Source organism: Cuculus canorus, chromosome 1, assembly GCF_017976375.1.
Source record: "Cuculus canorus isolate bCucCan1 chromosome 1, bCucCan1.pri, whole genome shotgun sequence".
In the NCBI taxonomy this organism is placed as follows: Eukaryota; Metazoa; Chordata; class Aves; order Cuculiformes; family Cuculidae; genus Cuculus; species Cuculus canorus.
In genome coordinates, this window is record NC_071401.1 from 169,514,432 (window position 1) to 169,538,003 (window position 23,572).

The 23,572-nt window shown below is 42.4% G+C and overlaps 2 protein-coding genes across 3 annotated transcripts in view; one reads left to right on the plus strand and one right to left on the minus strand.

Annotated features, from left to right (window-relative positions):
* ELK3 (ETS transcription factor ELK3) overlaps nucleotides 1–17,135 on the plus strand; it is a 38,957-nt gene extending 21,822 nt beyond the window's left edge. The window contains exons 3-5 of the mRNA XM_054057061.1: nucleotides 4,220–5,014; nucleotides 10,189–10,311; nucleotides 14,270–17,135. Coding sequence (XP_053913036.1) covers nucleotides 4,220–5,014; nucleotides 10,189–10,311; nucleotides 14,270–14,368 — 1,017 coding nt within the window. The 3' untranslated portion in view covers nucleotides 14,369–17,135. The remainder of the gene's footprint in view (nucleotides 1–4,219; nucleotides 5,015–10,188; nucleotides 10,312–14,269) is intronic.
* A 2,896-nt stretch (nucleotides 17,136–20,031) lies between these two features.
* CDK17 (cyclin dependent kinase 17) overlaps nucleotides 20,032–23,572 on the minus strand; it is a 93,073-nt gene continuing 89,532 nt past the window's right edge. For both annotated transcript variants that reach the window (XM_054057059.1, XM_054057060.1), the window contains one exon: nucleotides 20,032–23,414. In XM_054057059.1, the coding sequence (XP_053913034.1) occupies nucleotides 23,377–23,414 (38 nt within the window). In that variant the 3' untranslated portion in view covers nucleotides 20,032–23,376. The remainder of the gene's footprint in view (nucleotides 23,415–23,572) is intronic.

Consider the following 23,572-nt stretch of genomic DNA (forward strand, 5'->3'; position numbering starts at 1 on the left):
AAAGCCCCTCCCCCAAAGGCGTGATAAATATTTAATGTTTGATATGAGAGGAAAGGGATGCCCAGTGAATTGCAGCAGAGAGAACAGAGAACCTGGCCAAAAGTACCAGGCAGAGGCCTTTGCCTTCTGGATGGATGTGGGTGAAGAAAGACTGAAATCCAGCTAAACGAGAGCCTTGCACCTTCAAAGCGCAGATGCACAGTGTAGTAACATCTGTGCCTCCATCAAATTTCACAAAATCTAAGGTCTGTGCACACTGTATAATACTATAAGTGCATAAGGTATGATGTTAACAGAATCTACCTGCCTCATCTCCCTCCTCGTAGAGTCCTGTGAGGAATTCATAGCCTAAGTGTCCCCACATTTGTTGTATGCCTCGGTACTCTTGGAGACAGGGAACTTGCAACACATCCAAATGGGAATTAAATGCAGCAGTTACAGGTCCGGTCCTCCTTCTTTCCCAAGCAGGGATGTTTAGTGTCTAGAGACAAGTTCATCCTGTTCTGCTGTAAACTTTGAGATCTCAGGTACTCTGATTATAGGTCACTTCCTGGGAGAAAGAAAAAAGTCCTAATTTGGGCTTTCTGCCCCTGAGGCCCCTCATTAGTCTGAAGTTCAACTAGGAACTAGATCCCGTTTCCCAGCTCAGTCTCCGAGGGGCTCCTGCAGCCAGCAAACTTGTTAGCTGAGAGGTTTGAGCCAAGGAACTAAAATCCATGTGTGACACTGGTACTGTATTTACACCTTAACTGTAAATGGCTCAGGGAGTTGGAGCTGATAAAAATAAAACATAAACACATGACAGAAGTGAAGTCTGAATTGCACCAATGAACAGGAAAACTTCTTTGGGGGGGAAAGAACAAAATGGAAAGAAACCCGGAGGTCATGTGCTGTTGGGATGCACAAACAGCTGCTGTGTATTTCAGGAAAGATTCCAAAAGTAGTAGTCCCTGTGCGTAGTTGACACCAAAAAACCCCAACCGCATTGTAGCCTGGTTTAAGCTGCAGGGGGAACCAGGCTGCTGGGTCTTAGGCATCTAGCTCAGCCAGCTGGTCTGTGGAGAAGGACAAGGGGAGAGACCCATCCCTCCAGCTGGTTTAGGAGGTGCTCATGAAGGGAGTGTCTGAAGGGATGTGATGTGAACAAGCCTGAGCTGCCTAGCGTGGCTGAGCATGCTAGAGCAGACGTCAGGCGGTTCTCTACCCAGATCATAATTGGCAGCTTCCAAAAAGCGCTTTGCCATGGGGGGCAGAGGGGATGGACACATTTGCTGTAGTCATTGTTTTATAGACTGTGGACAGAGATGGGGAAGTGTTCAAGTGATGAAAACAGTCAAGAAGCCAACAGACAAAGGGCATTCTCAGCTCCTTGCCCTTTTTCTAAATGTCAGAGTGCTGTCTCTTGATAAGAATTTGGTTTTTTAGCAGTTGGACTGGAGCCCCTGCTCCTGGCTTGGTTGCCCACTTCTCCTCCCCAGCAGCTGCAGTGGCCTAGCAGCCACTCGCACACATTTCTGGCCTGCTTACAAGGGATTTTACCTAGAAAATTCGAACAACAACAAAAAAGGGCTAAATGTGCACATATATTTACTGTCCTGCTACCAAGCAAGTGATCCCGTCTCCATACAAAGGCAGTGCTTAGTATAAGGAAACCTTCTTTGCCCTTTCAAACTGAGGGTGGAAAACCCCTGCCTGTCATGGTGCCTGTCACTGTATTTGTTGTCCACAGCTTAGAATGATTCTGATAGATCACTGGGAGGATGGTAAAAATAATCTGATTTTTACCTTCACTTCAGCTATTTGTCAAAAAAATTTAGAAAAATCAGTGGTATTATAAAGGCACCTAATTATCAATTTTCTCTTGCACGGTGATGGAGATTTCAAGTTCTGTGTTTAAGAGAAGCCTGCAAAGTGCTTGAGGGATCTTCCCTTGTATCCTTTTCATCTCCAGCCATCATTAAAGGGGCCTTCACTGCAGGTTTACGGAATCAGAGGAGCTGCATTGAGAGACCTGCTTAAAATATGACTATACTTAATAGTAACAGAGGAAGTATGAACTCACCTGCCCATTCAATTGCTTTTTATAGCAATGTTCCCCTGTTTAAGCCTGCACCATCGTAAAAGTACCACACTTAAATACATTTAATCTTTTTCTGCTGGGAGTCACATTTTCCAAGTAGGAGCTCAGTCGCCTCTGCTTGTTATAACAATAACTCAAAACTGCCAGAGCAGAGCGGAAGGATGACTTAAATTAAAAAAAATATATATTAAGAAAAAGAAAATGAAATCCAGTTGGGGTGTTTCTTTTTGTTTGTGAGTAGTTTGGAGGTTTTGCCTTTTTCAAGAAGAATGTAATACTGAGAGTGCATAAAAAGTGTGTCCATCCAACGTTTCACCTAATTAGCGCGCGCACACACACAAAATCTAGGCCAAACCCAAAGCCATGGGAGTTAAAACTCATGCAGACCGAGATCCTGTGGGCTAACTGCATGTCCTGAACTTCTGGATGGCAAAACCAGGCACTGCAGGATCCCCCAGGTGGGTAGACATGCATGCAGTTTTGCATGGAAGGAGGGTAGTTTTGTGCCTTTAGACGGAGCTTGCTGAATTTAATTGTCTTCCTTGCTACAGATCCCCATTATCAACTTGGGAAACAACTTTCTCCATTTATGCCACAGCTCTTGACCTGTGAAGTAAAGCTACATCCCAGGGCTCTTTGTAGGATTAATTTTGTATTCAAGAAGGTGCCTGAATGAAATGCTAGAGAAGAATTACAGGGTACAGTAGGTCAGCTGAAAGACAAAAGAGGTCCCAGCATCCAAATGCAGCCTCCTCTTTGCAAAATCAGCCTTGCTTTTGTGACAAGAAAAGGTGTAATGTGGGCACTGCAAGCACCCAGAACTAGGTACAGTCTGTATATAAATAGGGATGGTGTTGTATTCCTTTTTCTTTCTTTTCTTCATTCATTTTCAATCAATTAAATGAATATTTCCTTTACTAGTGTTGCAATCTGCGGTAGAATGAAAACCAAATGGGATTTTTTAGGAATAATGTACATATATACACTCCCATATGTATAGCAAAGCAAATGTCTTTTTGCAGGGTATCAGCTGGAGGCAGAGCAGGTGAACACCCCATGAAGGGGTAGCTTCTTGGAAGAAGTCTTTCAGAGGTGACTTACAGACAAACTCTCCATTAGGGCTTCAAGAAGAGAGAAGCCACTATGGATATTGCAGGAGATATTGCTTCTTGTCCCCTACAGCATTTGGTTCAGGGTGGTAAATGTTCCAGTCCTTCTCCTAGGCCAATTCCCCGGCCAGCGCCTGGTGTTGTAAAGTCCCTCTGAGGGAGAATTCACATCGCAGCCTCGCATTGTGCTAGAGCAGGCAGCACCCCTGGCTTTGCAGTAAGGGAGCTGGGGCTGGAAACGGCATCCTCAGGGAACTGAGGGACCCGTAAGGCTTCCACAAAGGGGACACTTTAATTTTGCCAAATATGAAGAAAAAAAAAGTTCTATAAACTTTTGAGAAGTTTGGCGTTTTTTTTTTTCAATAATGCATTTCAATAGCCAGTTCAGACTGATGAAAAACCTTCTGCCTGCACCAGTAACTATCCGGAGCCCAATGCAAACCTGAGCGTAACAGCATGACACAAGCACTTTTCCAAGTCGTGTAAGTGATTGTATTGTCTCAGGCAAAACTCAGGACTGTAGAAAGGACAATAGTCAATCCTTCTGCACTGGAGCAGGAGGAGAGGGTTAATGACTGGAGCAGGGAGGCTGAAGCGATTTTGTCTCTTGCAGACATTTCAAGAGTGTTTCATTCTCCAGGGTATATGGTGTCGCATAAATGGAGGAGTCTGCCTTTGTTGTGAAATGCAAATTGTGGCGTGGCTTGAGTCTGCAAGGTTATTTTTACTGGGAAGAAAATATTCCCAAACTGCCTCAGAGGAAGTGAAGGGAAAACAGCCCACCAGCAGGTCTTTATCACCCATTAATGGTGATTTTGTTAGGCACCCTGAGGAGCTGGGGGTGCTCTTCCTGGCTGAGCGGAGGTATGGTAATGAGCCAAGGATGAGCAGCCTTAGGAGCCCCACTGGAATGAGATGCTCAGCTTGAGGAGGGAGCAGTGCCTGCCCTAACCTTGTGAACCCCCTTATTTTGCAGTACTTAGTGCCTCTAAAATGCTGATCTTTCTAGCATCTGCTTTTGTATTTGCAGAACATCATCAAGAAAGTGATTGGACAAAAATTTGTGTACAAGTTTGTCTCCTTTCCTGAGATTTTAAAAATGGATCCACATGCTGTGGAAATCAGCAGAGAGAGCCTTTTGCTGCAGGACAGCGACTGTAAGATGCCTTCTGAGAGCAGGGATCAGCACAAGCACAGCTTGTCAGCACTGAAAAGCACAAGCCGTAATGAATATATCCACTCTGGCCTGTACTCCTCTTTCACTATCAACTCGCTGCAGAACCAGCCAGACCCTTACAAGCCAATCAAAACAGAAAAACTGGAGGAGAAGTCAGAAGTAAACACACCAGTGGAAGAAGTTCGGACTGTTATAAGATTTGTGACAAACAAAAGAGACAAACAAGTTATGAGGCCCATGGTGTCGTTGCCTTCCACTTCCGAAACAGCAGCTGCCTCCGCTTTTCTCAGCTCATCAGTATCAGCTAAAATATCTTCCTTAATGCTATCCAACAGTGCCAGCATTTCATCTCCGTCATCATCTTCCTCCAGGTCACCATCTCTGTCTCCCACCTCACCCCTCCCTGCAGAACACAGGAGCCTCTTCCTTGAGTCCAGTTGCCATGACTCAGATTCCCTTGAGCCTCTGAACCTCTCCTCAGGCTCCAAGGCCAAATCTCCATCTCTTCCGCCAAAGGCTAAGAAGCCCAAAGGCTTGGAAATCTCCGCCCCACCTATGGTTCTCTCCAGCACCGATATCGGTTCCATTGCCCTCAACAGCCCTGCACTTCCATCGGGATCCCTGACTCCAGCTTTCTTCACTGCACAGGTAAGACCTGCCTGTCTTCTATACCCTCGCTTTAGCCGCTCTTTGGCCAAGAGCGTTAGCTCTACGGGTCTGTCATCATGCATTGGAGAAAAAAACCCAACATATGAGGAAGAGGGAAGCATAGCAGAGGTGTGAACGAAGAGTGGAAAGTAGGTCCCTCCCAGAGTTCCTAGGTGAGTGTAGGGAAAGCTGTCACAGTTCAGAGACTGCTGCGAAGGATAATGAGAGGGGTGGCTGGTAGTCAATGCGAGTGAATCCCTTTATCAGCTCAAACCAGCCTTTAGTTCTACAAAACAAGCAGGAAAATGCCAACAAGAAAAACACAGGGGTTTTGTGTGTTATGACTTGAGCCATGTGCATTATGGGATGCTTGGTTAGATTTCTGTCCTAGATGTTGTATTTATTCAAACAGTGTGACCTTTTCATTAGTTTTTGAATAGAGAGCAAATTAATTGGTTTCTAAGACAAGGCTCTTAAGCCACTCTCAATTCCGAAGTTTTACAAATCCACAAGACTACTTGCCAGGCACCGCGGCCTGGCTTGTACTTTCAGCACAGGCACTGCCGCCACCTCCCCATCCCCCCCCAATAAAAGTCGATGCAAATATTAAGGTCAAATGAAACAACTGAACAACAAAGAAATAAATACAAAGGCTTGCGTTACAAACTCTTAGCTGCTTCAGGCCTTCGCGTTGCACCCAAAATCCCCTTACACTTCGGTGTTGGAACAGGTTTTGCACGGATGATGCCTGCGGTGCAGCCAGGTGTAGAAGTCTAAGCTGACTATGGGCAGCATCGTTGGTGCACACGGCACAAGGGGCTGGCAGAGTTGAGAGCAGTGCCCAGTGCTCTTGGACAGCACAGCACGTGCTGTTATTGAGCTTTTCAGCTGGCTGCAGAGCAAGTTTGTGCAAAGCCATTGCAGTTCAGACACACCTGTAGGCCATTGAGATATGAGGTTGTGTCGCAAAGAAAGACGATTTTGTGGGCTGTTATCTGTCACGTGACATCCTAAAGCCTTTAAGCGAACTTGTGTTAGGCAGGAAGAACAGAAATGTGGCAAACCAAAATTGAGGTGCATTGACAGACTCTCCTAAGCTCTAACTATGGTATAGCCACAGCAGTTCTTTGCTTGCAGGGGGCAAATATGATAAATCTTATCTGTTGCCAACTAGACACAATGACAGCATGAATTATTACAAGCTTGCTTTAATCTGCTGCTGTCCCAAAACTCAGTATGAACAGAGATTTCTTTCCTCATTTTGTAATTATTCTTTTGAACACTTAACTTTCTGATTCCTCTATAAACCAGTGTACTTACTGCCCCTGAAAGACGTTGAAGGGAATTAGGTAGATAATTGTGGCTCTGCTTTAGCAGGATGGCTAGGCAGGGCTGGGATGATTGTTATCCGACTTAATGCCATTAGAAATCTTTTTTAACACGTTGTCCTATCACGGAAGAGGCAGATGGCACCCGTGTAAGGTAGTCCCTGTGTCCATTCATTTAAACTCGGGCTATACAGCAACATAGTTTATTTTCCTCTCTTTTAGCCTTCTGTTTCAAGGATGGATAAGAAACACCCTGCATCCTAAATACTTGACCTAGTGATTATAAAATAAAAACTATGCAGTAACTGTGTTCAGGTCACTGTAAAACCACAATGAAAAAAATAACCAAAGCCATAGTTTAGGCTGGAAATCTACAGTTCATCCCGTTCTCCTAAGAAGAACATGCATCGTAGCTCAAACGATCTCGATTTGTCAGGTCCTGATGGTAGACACGTACTGCCATGGGGCAGGTGAGGAAGGGCGTCAGACACTGGTTCCTGCTTCAGGAACAATGCAGGTTCAGAGAAGGTCCTGCTGCCTGAGAGGGGATTTCAGACAGCTTTCCATCATACCTGCTGGTCACAAGGAAGATGCTCAATTGGAACCCCGTAAAAGGGCACATGATATGCACAACGAATTTCAGAACAGAAAAGTGGGTTTGAAGATGTCAGTGCACACACTGCTGTGCTTTGGTAAAGAAATGTCAGCTTTCCATTTGATTCACTTCAAAGAGATATTTAGGTTTTGTTCAGCACTGGCTTTTCATACAGATTATTTATGTTTGTTAGTTTTTCTGACTGTCTCTTGGACAACACCGAAATGTAATCTTGACAATTCTTTTCTTCAAGCCTCTCCTTCAGCATATGTAACATGTATAACTTGCTGTTCCCTTACGGACAAAGTATGCCTGCGGCCAGGGTGTGCATGGTCTGTATTGTATCCACATGCGCCATCCAGGCTCCAGCACGTGCCTAATGACCTGGGAAGTAATGTATGTGTGACAGCGCTTGTCTGTTATCTGACAGCTAGAAGTGACAAGAAAAATTGTACTTACATGCGTGCTTTGTCAGAGAGGTCAAGAGCCACGAGCATCATTGCTTAACATAATCCTCTCTGTGCAATTATTTCTATTTAAACTGTTCCTATGCTTAGATTATAATGACATTTTTAAAGTAGGAACTTCCCACTGGGTTCCACATCTAATACCACATGTACAGCTGCGTAAGGGCAGAAAATGAAGTGACACATCAATTTCCGCGTGTAATTTAAGGATAGCCTGTGCTGTGGTGGTGTTTACATTTATGTTTCCTCTGGTGGTTTTGATGTTTGCCTGATGGCGAGACTGAGAACAAGCCTGGGAGGCCCTGTGCTGTTTTTGCATTAAATATTAACAGATTTGGACGCTTGCTTTGGCTGGTTCTTGGCTCCAGCAGAATTTGCAGACATCAGTGCTCTGATCATCAGAGGACACGAGGTTTTGCTTAGCACTGTTGTTAGGCATGTTAACATGCTTCCAGAGAGGGATGGAGGACAGCTCAGTTTCAAATCTCCTCTCTGAGGACTTGCTCTGGCTGTATCCAGGTATGAATAAATACCTCCAAGTTTTCTTCATTGTTTTCGAAAGACTCTCATGAGAACTGCATTTTCAGTTCTGGATATCTGCAGCTTCTCAGCTTCTTTGAGAAGAAATAGAGCCAAGGCATAGCTCACTGGAGCTCTTAGTACTGTTGGCACAATACTGTGTCCTTAGATGGATGTTGCTGCGTCTTGCTGCTAACATCTTTGGTTTTAAGGTTACTAGGCTCTTCTGTAAGTAGATCTCTGAGCATTTATCCTGACCTAATTAGGTGTGTTCTTTGTCAGTCTTGTAAATCCCCGTTGAGAGCTGTCTGCCCTTGGAGCATTAGCTGTAACACAGCACAGGAAAGGCCCTGTTTCTCATACTGCAGTTTTCCTGCCCTGTGAAATCACCATGGTGTGAAAAGAGGGTGATGGTGCAGGAGCCCACTCACAAGTGCCTGTCAAGTGTTTTTTCCAAGAAACCTTGACAAGAGTTCTTGCTCTGTGAGATCAAGACAGAACTTTTCTCCTTGCCAGGTCTCTGCCCACTCTCTCCCCTTCTGTTGTCATCCAAACACATCCAAGCCCTGACCTCACTCTTACTACTCTGCCTGCCGTTTTACTGCATGAATACCTTTTGCTTTCCCAGCAATACCACATTTATTACTCCTTGGGGCATAACTGTGGTTTCTTCCATGCAGTTTGGTATTCCAGTCTACCTTCTTTAGCACAAAGGAGATGGCAATGTCCTTTCTGTTCACATTTCGCCATGAACCCTGCTTCCTTTTGAAATTCCATAAAGAAATCAACCCCTTCAAGAGCAGCCAAGCTCTTTGTATAAAACAGCCTTTCAGATATCTTGGGACAGAATCACTGGGAGGACCTTAATGTTTGCTGCTACTTTTCTCTCTCATCTTTCTAAACTAATTGTTTGACCCTGTTCTGAACTCCAGTGCAAGCACGTCAGGGCAGGTCCGTACTCCTGTGTGTTTGCACAGAGCCTCGAACACCACAGCTGATCCCTCGGGGGCACCGCTTTGCAAATCCTATATCCATCTTATTAAAAAATACAGGACCCGTGGAATGTGCCTTTCTGAGCCTGCCCACCACGCAGCCCCAGACGTGACGTGACAGCCTGTGGTGTAAGCGGTTGTTAAACAAGACCCCTGGTTGTAATTGCCATATGTAGGAATTTCTATTTCTGGCCTGTTGGGAAGCGAGTAGGTACCAGAGTGCACAACATGCTGGTTACTAGGGGGGAGATACTCCTTATCTCCTGTCTTCTCTTTACATATTTGGACAAATTGGTGCCCCAGTTCGGCAGAGAACTGAGGCACTTGTCCTGCACAGGGAAATACACCCGTACTTGCTAAACGTGCACTCAAATTCCATTAAGTGCTTTGTTAACTAGAACTGATTTTGGTAATAGGCATCAAGATTACTGGTAAGATTAACTCATTATGACAAATGCTTTGTTCAAAATGTCACATCACTTTCATGTTCTTTTGGAAGGATAAAAATGGCTCTGGATACAGAATAATTTGTGTGACTTTCTTTGAACGGAGATTTGCATGTGCTGTAGCTCTGCCTCCCCTCCAGTTGTGCTTTGGAAGTGCTGAGAGCATTCCCAGCTCTCCTCATGCACCAGGGCAGTAGAAGGAGCCACCTCCGAGTGGCTTGGATTCCTGGTTCTTGCCATTTTAGTCCTTTTCAAACAATCAGCTGTGCTCTCTGTGGTCCCTCTGGGCACCCAACTCCTACATCTGCCCCTCACGGCATCAACCCGTGCACTGCTGGTTTTTTGAATCTTGCATTTTGAACAGGCACCATCAGAAGAGCGAACTTCTAAGGACAGTCGTGGCTTTCTTTGCTAAACACGAAATTGCATTAGTGTTTCAAAAGCTGCAGTCAGTTCAAGCAATTGCTGCCCTTCAAAAGGTAAAAAGCTGTTCAGAGAGTGGGGCGCATATGGTATTTTATACAGTAGCATGAACATGGTTCAAATAAACAATAACTGTACTTCTCCGTAAGCAAATCGCAATAGAAATGAAGTCAATTTGCATGTGAAGGAATGTTAAGTGTGCAGTTATCCAGTATTGACCTCTTTGGAGACAGGATTCAGAGCTGAATGGGCAGGTGCTGCCGGCCAGTCCACTCCACGTGCTGTCTGAATGAATCATAATCTCAGAGCAGCCCAGGTTGGAAGGAACCTCGAAGAGCAAGAATGTAGGGGTTGTGACTACTGTACTGAGGCATGCATCATGGGTTGTTTCTTTTGTCTTGCAGACCCCAAATGGATTATTGCTGACCCCAAGCCCACTGCTGTCTAGCATTCATTTCTGGAGCAGCCTCAGTCCTGTTGCTCCCCTGAGTCCTGCCAGGCTGCAGGGACCAAACTCTCTGTTCCAGGTAGGTCTTTTCAATGCACAGGTTTCATTTCTGAAAGTGTGTGTATGGAAGGACATCAGGAGAAGATCTCACGTCATTCTGGAGCTTGAGACAATATGGTTGTTAACTGGTATTTTTAAAGAGAGGCCCATTTACTTTTACCCTCTCTAAACCCTTGGCAGCACAGTCAGAACCTACAGGGCAGTGTCCACTGCAGCAAGCACATGCATATTGTATGAAGGAAACAGAAATAAATGCTGGAGCCCAATAAGAGCAGGTAATTGAACCTTCAGAGCTTTAGGAAGAGAGTGCAGATCAGTCAGGGACCAGCCAGGAGAGTGGTGGAACATGGACTCTGGGAAAGACAAGACCGGTATGGGTCTTGCACAGTAAGGTAGGTTTATCCTTCTGTCTTAATGAGCTCCTTCTCATTCAGAAAGATGGGGAAAGATTTGCAATAAAGACTCTCTGAACCTAAAGGCTCCATTTCCAGAAGGCTCCACTTCCAGTTCTGCAAGGTATTACTGTGTCTGCAACCAAGTTACTTCATAACTCATTCTTCATAACGCAAGACATCTGTGTATGTAACAGAAGAAAGGGAGCATTGTCCCCCTCTCTCATAGGTACTGGGAGAGTAAAAATCTCAACAGTTTGTAGAGATGGGGCAGATAGAAAAGTTATTAAATGAGTCACTATGGCCACAGCACTCAGCTGTGGCATTTGCTTGAGGCTGGGGAAGAGGATAGTGGGGATGGTATTGGCAGCTTCAGCTGCAGCTGCTGCAAAACAGCTGATACAATAAGTCACAGGAGAAATTATGCTTATCAGCTGATGGCCATCCAAGCAGCTGAAGAATGCAGGGACACCCCTGGAATGAACTCCCTCACTGCTGTGGAGCACCAGCACTAACACAGGAGGGGGCTGCTGCTAGGCAGGGTCCCTGTGTTAGTCTGAACCTTCAAGGAGACTGACTGCCCCACGCCAGGGCTGGGCCATAGCTCAGGTGCTCTGCTCAGGTACAGTCCTCATTGGAGTTGTAAGTCCTTCTGCCTCCAGTGGGACAGCTGAGCACGGAGCCCGAGGGCTCCTTGTGTGTTTTTAAGATAAACTCATTTATCCCTCTGGGACATTAGTTACCATAGAATCAGGGAATCACTAAGTTGGAAAAGACCTCTTGGATCGTTGAGTCCAACCATTCCTATCTGCCACTAAACCATGTCCCTGAGCACCTCGTCTGCCCGTCTTTTAAATACCTCCAGGGATGGGGACTCCACCCTCTCCCTGGACAGCCTCTGCCAGTGCCCCCATGACCCTTTCTGTGAGAAATTTTCTCCTGAGTTATGCAGGCGTAGTTAAAACCAGCCACACATTTCATTTGAAAGGGAAATGTCCGAGCCATGGTCTGGAATGAGCTTGTATGGACATAGGCTGACCGCCCGCTGTGTGAATTGGAAGTGAAGAGTGGCCTCGGCTCTCTCGCTTCTGAGAGACTTAAAGGGCCTTCTAAAAATGATGTTTGATAGAGGCAAAGGCCATGATGACAAGTCGTAGGTAATAATAATAAATAAATAAATAAATAAGTAAAGCACAGAGCTTTATTTTAACAGCCAAATAGGAAACAGCAACCACAGCTGAAGCCCAGCCGACCGCACCGAGAGCAGCTGGGTCAGCCTGTGTGGGTGTCAGGGTAGAGCTTCTCCCCCAGAGCACAAGCCAGGCCACGCTCCACACAGCTAGTCAAGGGATGGAGGACAGAGCTGGAGCTGCTTCATAAGTTGCTTTTGTTTTATTGGTCATTGTTGAAGGAGTCAAAATCCCATCTGTGTCTGCACCCTTGCCTGTTGGCTTGAATTAAGAAGAGATCAGGTTCCCGTTTCTTTTTTCTTTCAGGTGTGCCCTGCTCTGCATAGTAGCGCTATGCTAGGCACTGCCTACAGTTCTTTAGTACTGTTTAGTACTTTAGTATTTTTTTAAGTACAAAGACCAGGATGGGATCCATCCGTGTCCATGGTCCAACTAAGCCCAGGACAAGCCTGTGGGAAAGTACAGTCCCCCATTAAGTAACCAGGAGAAATGTGTTCTGGCACTACTGGACACAACTACGTGCATCCTCCCCATGGAGGTGCTTCTTAGCTGATAAAAAACACTCTCTTCCAATGCTTGGAAGATGAAAGCAACTCCCATAGACCTACACCTCTATGCCCTTACAGCCCGTGTAGAGCATCACTGAAACCTGAAATCTCGTCTCACACAGTTTACCTTGATATATTGACCTACCTGGAAATTCTGCCCTTTGAAGCCACACTACTGTGTAATTAAATGTATTTTGGTGTTTTGTCATTAGTTTGAGATTACCACGTAACTGGAACAGCAAGAGACTTGCATAGAATTGGTTAATTCAAGAAAATGCAGCCAAACTTAAGGACTACCAAATTAGCTTGAATAAAGGGCTAACTGAGTTAGGCATAGCTTCTTTTGTTATTACTGTTTAGATGATGGTAGCACTGAGAGGGTGTAGTCAAATCCCAGATCTTCACTGTGTGGAGGTATATGAATAAGGAGCATCATCCGAGCCCCAGGGGCTACAGAGACAACAGGAAGAAGAACAGGAGAGCTGAGGTCAGAGGGAGACAAGGGAAAGGATGAAATCCTGATGTTTGCATTTTGGGTTTTAGTGCCAGCATGCCACCTGCCTCCACAGACACCAAAGATCACTCAACCTATTTTTGTTAGCTTTAGAAATTACATGGAACACATTGTAATTTACATGTCTCTCTTTACAAACCTAGAGCAGAAAAGCAAAAGCTTGTAATCAGGTTCTGTGTTTTAATGAATCTTGGCAAAAGCGAAGGAAACATTTCCTGAGGTTTGGTTAAAGGTGTCATCCAACACTGGTCGACCACAGCAGTGTGGTGCCAGACCCCTGCAACCTGCTGCGGAGCGTGTGCTGCTCAACGTCATTCCAACTGAACGTTGGAAGATAGGTATCATTAACTAACATCTCAATGGAAGAGTAATCCAGTTACAAGCAGATTACAGGCACGTAGAGGTCGATTACACTACTGTTGGCTGTTGAAGGACTCATCTGGTAAGGGGTGAAAATACACCAGACTCTTGAAGTTAGGAGCTCTGTTATTCCACTGTGTCCCTCAAGCCAACAGAAACCAAGCGCCGAGTGCTCGTGGAACCAGGCGTCGAGGCCAGATGGGTATCTACCACTGGGATAACTCCTGCCTAATGCTGTAGCAAGTTAATTTCACCTACTTGCTTTGCTTTTTCTTAGGTCAGGTGTTAAGAACCAGTCGATACTTGTCACTACAGGCAAGTTACAGTCAGGACGCTGTCGTGAATTAGGAGTGTGCAGCTTATGCACCGAAATAGTATTTCTTGCACAGTATTTCAGAAGTAAAAGGTTAATACTAAACGTTCTGCTTTGCATACGGAATGATCCAGTGTACCTAGTTTACAGTTTTGTAGTGAATACAGAGAGAACCAATAATTGAGAGCGATTTTCCCCAGTTTTATATTCGCAATTGTACTTTTTCTGCCCTAAAACTACAGCTCAGCTTTCACTTTTGCAAAGCTCTTCCCTGCTTAGCTTTTCTGATAGGTAGATGAAAAGCATGGATTTTATTAATATTTTGTAGGTTGAAAATCATTTTTGGAAAGCGAATGGATGGCAAAGCTTGCTCTGTACTTTTCCCTTTCCCAGGGTGATGATAGATGTATTATTATGTGAATGTTTGTATAAAACGCAGCCAATAGAAGAGTTACACTTCCCCATACATTTACAAATCCTTTAGGTTTCATTCTCTATTTTACATTCCTAATGGCTGAGGCAGACATTAGCGATGTATCTTCCCATATAAAAAATGACAAGTCTTGAAACCATTTGGAGTGAGTTGCTAATGCTGAATGTACGTGCTTCTGGGCTGAATGCTTTGAGATAGAGTAATTTTTACCTTTTGGCCTCTTACAGTTTCCAACTCTGCTAAATGGTCACATACCAGTGCCACTCCCCAGTCTGGACGGAGCCTCCTCTCCAGTACTGCTTTCTCCAAACGCTCAGAAATCCTGATGATGCCTCATCACGCTAAGGACTTAGTGGTGGATTTAACACTTCATTCCTATGGGCTCGTTTTCCTGTGTCATGAGAAGGACATTGTGAAACCCTCTATTACTTTGGTTTGCACTTTTCATTACATGGATAATCTACTTTTATTACGTTAGCATTTTTAAACAGTTTTTATATATAAAAGTATATATAAATCTGTTTTGCATTAAATGAATTATAATTTTTTTATATCATAGCTCTCAAGTGTTGAACACTTCTGTTGTCGATGAAGTACTTTTCATAATGGATTGCAACAATGTATCTAATAAGGATGTGAAGCTTCTTTTTAATCCCTTTTTCTGCATATTATGCATCGTGCTTGTGTAAACTATAACCGGCTGTGCCTTCTTTTGCATAATGTCATGTAAATGATTTATATATTTTCTAGTATTAAGATAAGAAGTTGAAAGACAAAACTAGTATTGAACAGCCCTATGGTAGTATTCCAATATTTTCTCCACGGGTAGGCCATATGATGCAGTGTATTCATGTAACTTTGTATTAAGTGCTTTCAAATTGTATAAAAATAGCCTTATAATTTTTCTTTGCTGAAGTGAAAAACCTAAGCAAGGTTCCAGTCAGGAGATGCATTTAGGACTAACAAAGCCACATTTACGCCCAGGTTCTTCTGTGGAATTGCAACAGGGAGAAACTGGGCTGTGTATATTCATGAGACATTTCCAGTATTTGAGAACACTTCTGTAGAAAAGGAGACGTAGCTCAGAATTTATTTGGCGTTTACTTCTTACGAACTGTCAACATTACAGCTGGAAAGACTGCAGGTAATCTCTGTCGATTCCCAGGGAATGATTCCCGATAGAGAATTTCCAGTTGCTTTGTTCAGTCGTGCCAAGTGCCTTCTACTATATTGCTGGAAAGATTATTCTAGCTGCTAAAGCTCAGAAGATTGCATTTCCCCTTCCCCCAAAGCTGGAAAAGTTACAGGACTGTAAATTGATGTCTGGTGCTTGTAAAGAGGCGTACTGTGCATGTGAGATGTTTATGTATAAACATCTCAATTCTAGATTAAAAAACAGCACTGTGTTACTATATACTTGCAACTTGAACTTAACTGGGTATGTCCTCTACCTGGAGGTGATGGCTTAGTCATCTAAACGTCAGGTTAGGATTAGGCTAGACTCCCTGGCACCACAGATTCTAATCTTGGCAGGGCTGATGCAAATCTTCGCTTTTCTGAGGTGGCTAAATTGGGTTGAATGCTGCTTTACCTTGTAGTTTTTTTTTTAGATGAAACCTTCAAAAACCAAACCAAAATCAGAATCCTGTTTGCTACAGGTCATTAGAGCTTCTACTTTGCTTTCTGGCCAAGCAGCTGGTCAAAGTCTGTTCTTTTTGAAACTTACGCAGTGAGTTGTCTGCCGATTTTCTGTTTGGATGCATTTCAGTGATGATGTGTGTAGTTAATTGTAAAGTGCTTTTGGATCCTTCAACCTGAAAGGTGCTAAATAAACATTTTATTAATGCAGTTCTGATGTTGAAAAGCCATTTTTGGGGGTAGAGATAGTCTGACAAAAGACAGCAGGAATTTTCCTCAGGCTCCGAGGTTGCACAACTAAAAATGACTCCTCGGTTTCACTCACTTTAATTAACGGGATAAACCCCTGCCATATCGATATGAAGTACCAGGGCTGATAAACAGAGCAATTAGATGAAAGACGTAAGGAAAAAGAATGAAACACATGGGAAGGCATTCATTTGATTCAGCGCTTTAAGACCTCCAAGAGGTACCGCCCCGTGGAGACAAAACCAGAAAATGAACCTAATTTGTGAGTGAAGGGAAAATTTATACTAAGTAAAACCAGAATAGGGTGGAAGAAAAGGCAGCACACAATTGATAGGACTGATTAGCCTGGTGGAACTGAAATCACAAAGGCTCGCAGGTCAAACATTTCTCTTTCAGTGGATTCCTCCCAGGTACACGGAATATTTTTCAGTGAGTTAGAGAGCCAATTACTCACACTCAAGAGCCAACTCGTCTCATTTTTAAGTAAGTATGAATGCCTATTCCAGTGGTGTCTTGCCATGTACACACTGACACAGCTAATGGGAGAGCAAGCTTAGAGATGAAGTGTTCCTCACTGTGAGTTTAAAAAGCAAAGACAGATACTCGTAAAGTTCGGTATTTGACTTAGAAGTATTGAATACCACACTGCAAAAAACTTAGAAGAGACAGTGTGTGACAGATTCTTAAAAAGAAAAAGCATCCAGATTCTCATGACTTTGTTTCTTCCAAGATTTTACTGTTAATAAGGCAGTTTTTTTTTCTTCTCAAAAGGCTCAACAAACCTCAACACACCCATCCACACCTCCTCTCCCACCCTGCCCCGTGGGTGACTTTGTTTTTCTATTAAAGATAGCAGAAAATCACAATTCTGGGGAAAAAATTCAACAAATTCCTGTAAAGGGTCTGAGAGAATCCGGTAAAACTTAAGGGAAGATACCTAGAAACAATAAAGAAGTGCTGTTTTCTCTCTGGAAGAATAAAAAATAGCAATAGAATACATCTCCTGCTAGTTGACTTTTCAATTGAAAAAATAGGTTGTCAAAATGAAATCTGCCTTCCACATTGGTGATTATTATGTGGAATGAAAATTCTTGTAACTGGAACAAATGAAATCCAACCTCTCCAGCCAAACACCTATCTAAACCACAAGATTATTAAACCTTATACTTCAAAGAAAATATTCTATTGGTAATTTTCTGTTGAATTTATTAACAGGTATCTTTTTAACTTTAGGGGAAAATCCCATAAATGTTTGTAAAAGAAATACTGTAAAAGCATCAATATTTCTTTGGCATGGAGATCTCCAAGGCAACAATCCTGGGGAAGAGAACTGGAGTTACTCTCTCTTCAGCATTCTTAGTAGGAATTGTGATTTGATCATACCTGAGGGATATTTTTTTTTTGATAGATTTATGCTTTATTCATGCTTCAGCAATACACAAAGTTTTCAGTGTTATAGGCAGGGTGCACAATTAGGCTATTTTTGGCTTACCTTTCCATTGTTTTTTCAGAAAAGCAAGTATCCACCAGTAGGATCACAGCTACTGGGTGGCTTTGCCAAGAGATTGCTCACATCTTCTTCCCTGGCAAAGGTAAGTGACTGCAGTTCTAAACAGAAGTTTCAAGGTGGGGAAAAGTGACAGGTGATAACCAACTACAGAAAGATTTGACACATGTCCATTACATCAACAGAGAACAACTTGTTTTGTCTGGAGAAAACAAGTCTCGTCAGACAACACTTGCCAGTCTGGAAATACCTACCAAAGGTGATTGTTCAGAGGCAGGTGGTCCTTTGAAACAGACTGAAACTAGACAGGAAAAAATAGTACTTCACTGTCAAGCACTGGAACGGGCTGCCCAGAGAAGTGGTTGAAACATCATCCTTGTAGGTATTTAAAAGAGGTGCAGATGTGGCACTTAGGGACATGGTTTAGTGGTAGACTTGGCAGTGTTAGGTTTACAGTTGGACTCAATGATCTTAAAAGTCTTTTCCAACCTAAACGATTATGTGATTTAATTTCAACAGAAGAAGTCTCTGCATTTAAAGGCTGTGGTCCTGTGCCTAAGGGGAGCATCTTTAGAAGCCATCATGACCATAAAAGGCATTTAGAAAAGGCACAGTAACCACAGGTAGCCTTTTAAGTAATGGCATTGCTGCTCCCACCTGATCCTGAGACTAGCTCTATATCCTATAGGATAAACAAACACCGGTCACTCAGATTTAAAAATATCTCTACAAGATCATCAGAGAACTACAACTTTCAAAATCCCTTTTAGCCTCAAACCATACCTGCTGTCACCGATTAATATGTGAGTACTCTGCCTACACAGATGGGAGTACAAACCTATTTCTTCAGGGAAGAGATTGACAGCATCAGTTGGGAGGAGTATGAATTTATTTAAATGAAAATAGAAGAATGAACCGCAGGCAAGGACTATGGAGCAATCAGCATCACAGCCTGCCTTGGGTTGGGGGTATTTGTAGAGAAGCATCCTAGAGGAAAGGACTCTAGGACATGTTGTTTTTTTTCTTGAAAGATTCCCATTAGTTCATTTTATGTTCACTCTACAAGTGCGAATAGATAAGCTTATCTTTGATTATTCCTAACACGGCTCCAGGCCAGCTGCTGCCTCCTGCAAATCAAGGAAAAGGGTATGGAAGAGGGGAGGGGTGAAAAAGTCTTTGAATAAACAAGCTCAGGATGTTAAAGAGGAGCAGTCATCACAGACACTGCCATGCAGGGCCTGGAAGAATGTGCTCCACAAGAGTGGGTTGGAGAGGGGACGCAGAAGAGCATTCTCCCCGGTTTGCAATCCACAGCGATGGCATTTCCATCAGCCAGAAGATCCCACTGCAGCAAACGAAGGAACTTCATAGCTCTCCTGGGAAAAATGTGTTTTGAGGTACAGCATCTGAACTGAACAAGCCTCGTATTTCATTAGGAAGGCCATAAAAGCAATGTGCTCAGGCAGGCCTGCTTCTAAGTGATTTTGGAGGATGTATCCAGGACAATAAATTAAGCAGTTATTTACAACAGTAAGTATGTGCATATGTGTCCACTCATGGTTTAAGTTGGCTAAAAATTCCAGAACTTAAATGAGTTAAGGGATGTGAAAATATTGGAAAATTTTAAGTACCCATTTTTCCACTGACTTTTTTTTTTTTTCAGTTAATGCAAGAGGCAAAGTAGAGCCCAGTGAAAAATCAAACAAAAAAGATTTCAAGAAATATCTAGAAATAGCTAAAATATAATCCCACTTCTGACAACACAAATTTCCACTGTGGCATAGAACAAGACTGTGATTTCTCTGCAACTAAACCCCACAGATGAAAAGGCCACATCATATAAATTACAAAGCCCACCCATCTACTTGGCTTTCATACTTTACAAATCATCCTACCTGTACAGCCAAAGCTTACCTGACAATTACTGCAGCTAAACACTTCTACAGTGCTTATATTTTATACCCTGTACTTGTCATTTAGTCTCACATGGATGTTGCTGACCCATACACAGGCCAAAAAATCACATGAAATCTCTCAAAGCCCCAACTCTGAAATTAAAAAGGAAGAAAAAATAAAACCACACCAAAACTGTAAAAAGGAAGCATTCAAATTCTTCCACAAATTAACAAATTTAATATTGTTTCAAAGCCAAACTTTAGTGAAGGGAGAAAAGGTAATGAACAGGCTAACAAGGTACACAATTTCAACTCTGCCTGTTAGCGCCCAGACAAAATGATCACACGTATCATGTTGTCACAGAAAAGGGAAGTTCTAATTTTGGTTCAGTCTCTCTGTGGGTAGTAGCTGTGTATTTCCATACCCTAATCAGTTTGGATTTTGATATCAAGTCTGACCTTAATTCCAGGTAATTCCTAGGTTTACAATACTTTGCTTGGGGATATTTACAATGTACCTTTCATATATTTTGTCCTCAATAACTGAATGTATTCTTAACCTTAATTCCATCTTAACATTGCAAAACAGGAACAATGTACCTTTATTTTAATGTTGAAAAACTCAGGTGCAAACAAAAAGCACGCAGCCCAAAGAACGCTATCTTGCAGTGTCTAAAATGATTTGCAAATACAAAGGACGTTAATTCTTTAACAGTTGTTTATTTTAACTTTTATTGCCCAATTCAGGGATACACTCTGGCTACTTCATGCTGTGGTAAAGCAGCACAAATATAACACAGCTGTGTCGAGATGCACGTTCCACTAGAGCATTGCCGAGCAGCCCGTTTGCCCCTTCAGTCTCCCACTCCGTCCTGCCCTGTAGATCCCTATACCTCCACCCACCCTCTCTCCCCTTCAGCCTTCACCTGCATGTGTACGCAACCTCACCACCACCTGCCTCCTTCCTGCCTTTAAGCCCACCTTAGTCCTACACGTACTTATAGGTGCACCTTGGCATTCCTAGCCTGGAGTAGATGGGATACACCAGGTATCTTCTAAACATAACTCCTTGAAATCAGCATTAGCTTGCAGGCCATTTCTCATTAACTGATTGTTCATCTTCAAACAAAGGTTGTCACACTGAATCTGGAAAGTCATCAATTTTTAGCGACTAACTGCTTGGTTTTTGTCATGGTTGACGTTCTTTCCCAAAAAGAACAACAGTCCCTACGGTTCCTGGGAACACTGAAACGAGTCTGTCATGCCTGATGCTGCCAGACAGGAGGCAGAATACTGAATGGCATGAAAAGGATGCCACAGAAGTGCCCAGCAACTTCAGACTTGCTGACTACCGCCCTGAACAGGCAGCTGCCTCAGAACTTTCTCTGCTGATGCAGGAATTTCAATCATAGACAATTATAAAAAACAAAACAACTGGCTTGACTGCAGATGCCGTATCTTAAGAAATACGGTCTTTAAAGCTACCTCCAAATGAAGAAAAGCAATTCACTTGTAGGTCCTTAGGAAAAAAAATCTCTTTATAAGCAGAGTGCTTTAATTTTAAGGAAGATCTTTTCATCTGTAACAAAAGAGCTGAATTCCTACTTAAAATGGAAACCACCTTTTGTTAGCTGCAGCTGATCCCTTTCTAAATTTATTAATGCACTTCACTTTACCAATTAAACCTTTAAGTCCTTTACTCATTAGTGTGACATTATTACTTGCTCTTTTATGACCTATGAAATATTACTGTTCTAGAAATGCTAAAGCCCACATTTATCCACAGGGAACATTTACTATCTTCACTACTTCTGTGAAAAAAAAAAAGAGATGTTTTTCTGATACTTCTTTCTTCGACACCATCATGCCTACAACGTATTTCCTACAAAGTTAATCAGTATAAAATCTAGATCAGATCCATAGCAACTATAAAAAAATATATAACAACTATTTCTGGACAAAGGTTTTTCATCAGTGCCAAATCTGCCTCTAACACACAGGTAACACTCCCGCTGGTATCAGAGAGACCCACATGTGTATCCGAGACAGGTATTGTGCTCCTAGACCTAGGCAAGACTTCTGATACTGTGTGACATGCAGGACTTGCTTGTAAATAATCAGACTGTGGACCACGTTTACAATAAGATACCGAACAGCCTCAGTCTGGGATGAGTCACGTTACTTTTCACTGCCTCTACTTCTGCATTGCATGAATCAACAGGCGGCTAAAGTTAAAACTGACGACTCCCACAACACACAGATCTAGCTAAATGTTTCCAACAATGCCCCAAGAACCGCAAGTTCACTTAGTCTGTATTTTTAACAACACAGGGCCTTTGTTATTATAAATTTCAAAACAAAACCAAAGAATTCCACGCAATATTTATACTTTCAAAAGTACAATATTAATACAGGTCGGTCAGTTAGAAATAACAGCAGTTTGTTAGGTCTACAAGATTTAACGTAAAACCGGTTTACAAATGCTGAAAAGCAGTAGTGGTCCAATAGTCACCATTACACATGAATTTCTCTCTTCCAGAAAAAAAAAAAATCCCAATTCAAATTTACCATTATCAATGAAATATTAATAAAACACCCCCAAACATGCCACAATCACTATTCACAAATAAAGTTAAAATGAAATATACAAAAATTCACTTAATACTGTTAAATAACAATAAACTACAAGATTTCCTGAACAGAAATGGTAGGACCCCTGAATGTTTTACAGTGAATGTCAGGAAAAATTAAGTTACCTATGACTATTTTCATGATATACCAGCCAAAGATTTACATGACCATTTCAAAATATACCAATAAAGATTTACAGTCTCTTTAAGATGCACTAAACAAATAGGTTCATAAAGGTGAACACAAATGCTTAAAAATACTGTAACCATCACCAAGGGTGTACTTATGATACTCACTGAGATGCATAAGCATAGTAGTAACATGTTTACTATCTCTGGTAAACAGATAACATCTAAGATCTGAAAAACTCTCTAAGTTCCCATTGTAGAAGCTCTCTAGTATAATGAGTTCTTATCAAGTACAAACTTGCACCCTTCCAGTTGATTTCAAGTGAATAATGCACAAATGGGAGAGCAACAAGGTGGGAAAAGTGTGACATTATTCCCATGGTCTTGTAATTAGTTGTCCTGTTCATCTGTAATGAAAAGATTCTAGATTTCAAAAGTAAGTCAGGGTCCAACATATATGAATCATCTTTTTACTATTTGTATTTCTGAGTTAAAAACAAGGTAAAAAAGTTCTTGCTTCTGCAGGCCCCACATGCACAACAATGTGCAAATATCTTATTCTGGAGAAGCCTGACAAAATTTTATCATCCAGTCTCCATGCTTGATTTACCAATAACTAATGTAGAATCTGAGAGCAAATAATAGCTACTGTTCACTTGTTTGAATCAACTTTCACACCATGTGCTTTTCAAAAACATAATATGCATTATAATTTTTCAACTATTTCAACACATATTTCCAATGTTAAACAAGGAATTAAGTGCCATGAACTTAGAGCATTAAAGATGGTTCACCTATAGCCAAGCAAAGCTATGTTTACATTCCAGGAAACACTGCAGTTTTAAGAAATACAAAATAACCCCGCAGCAATAGAACATTTTATGAAGAGAAACAGATGCATTCACATATTATAAAGCCATTGCAACTTCTTCAGGCATGGAACTGTTGTGTTAACTATACAGACAGTAGTTATTTAGCAGCAATGAATCCGCAATAAATAATGCACTGTGTTTCTCAGTCCTGCACAAAAATTGCAGCTACAGTTACATCAACAGCTGTAACCTACTGGCTCTAGTGGCAGAGGAGACCTTAAAACCAACTGTACAAAAAATTGTCACACTGTGACAACAAATATAAAAACATAATCTGCAGGTTGGAAATAAAGACTCCACTGTGAAGAGGACAGTGTAGACAAACTGCGATTCCAAGTCCACCGAGAGCACTGCCTTCAGATCCGAGTCCTTGATTGACAGGATAGGCTTGGGCTAGACTCTGCATCACCCACTTCAGAAGAGCATGCTCTGCCTTCTGTTCTTCCCATGTCCTACAACAGAATATGGACCATGGTAACAAAAAGAAGCATTCACTCAACATAGCGTTCAGTTATTATTCACACCTTCTGTCTTTCTATTTCAAGAGAATATTCTTTGTGCTTAAATCACTGTCAAGATCTTTCTCTTAATTGCACTTGCTGCACTACTT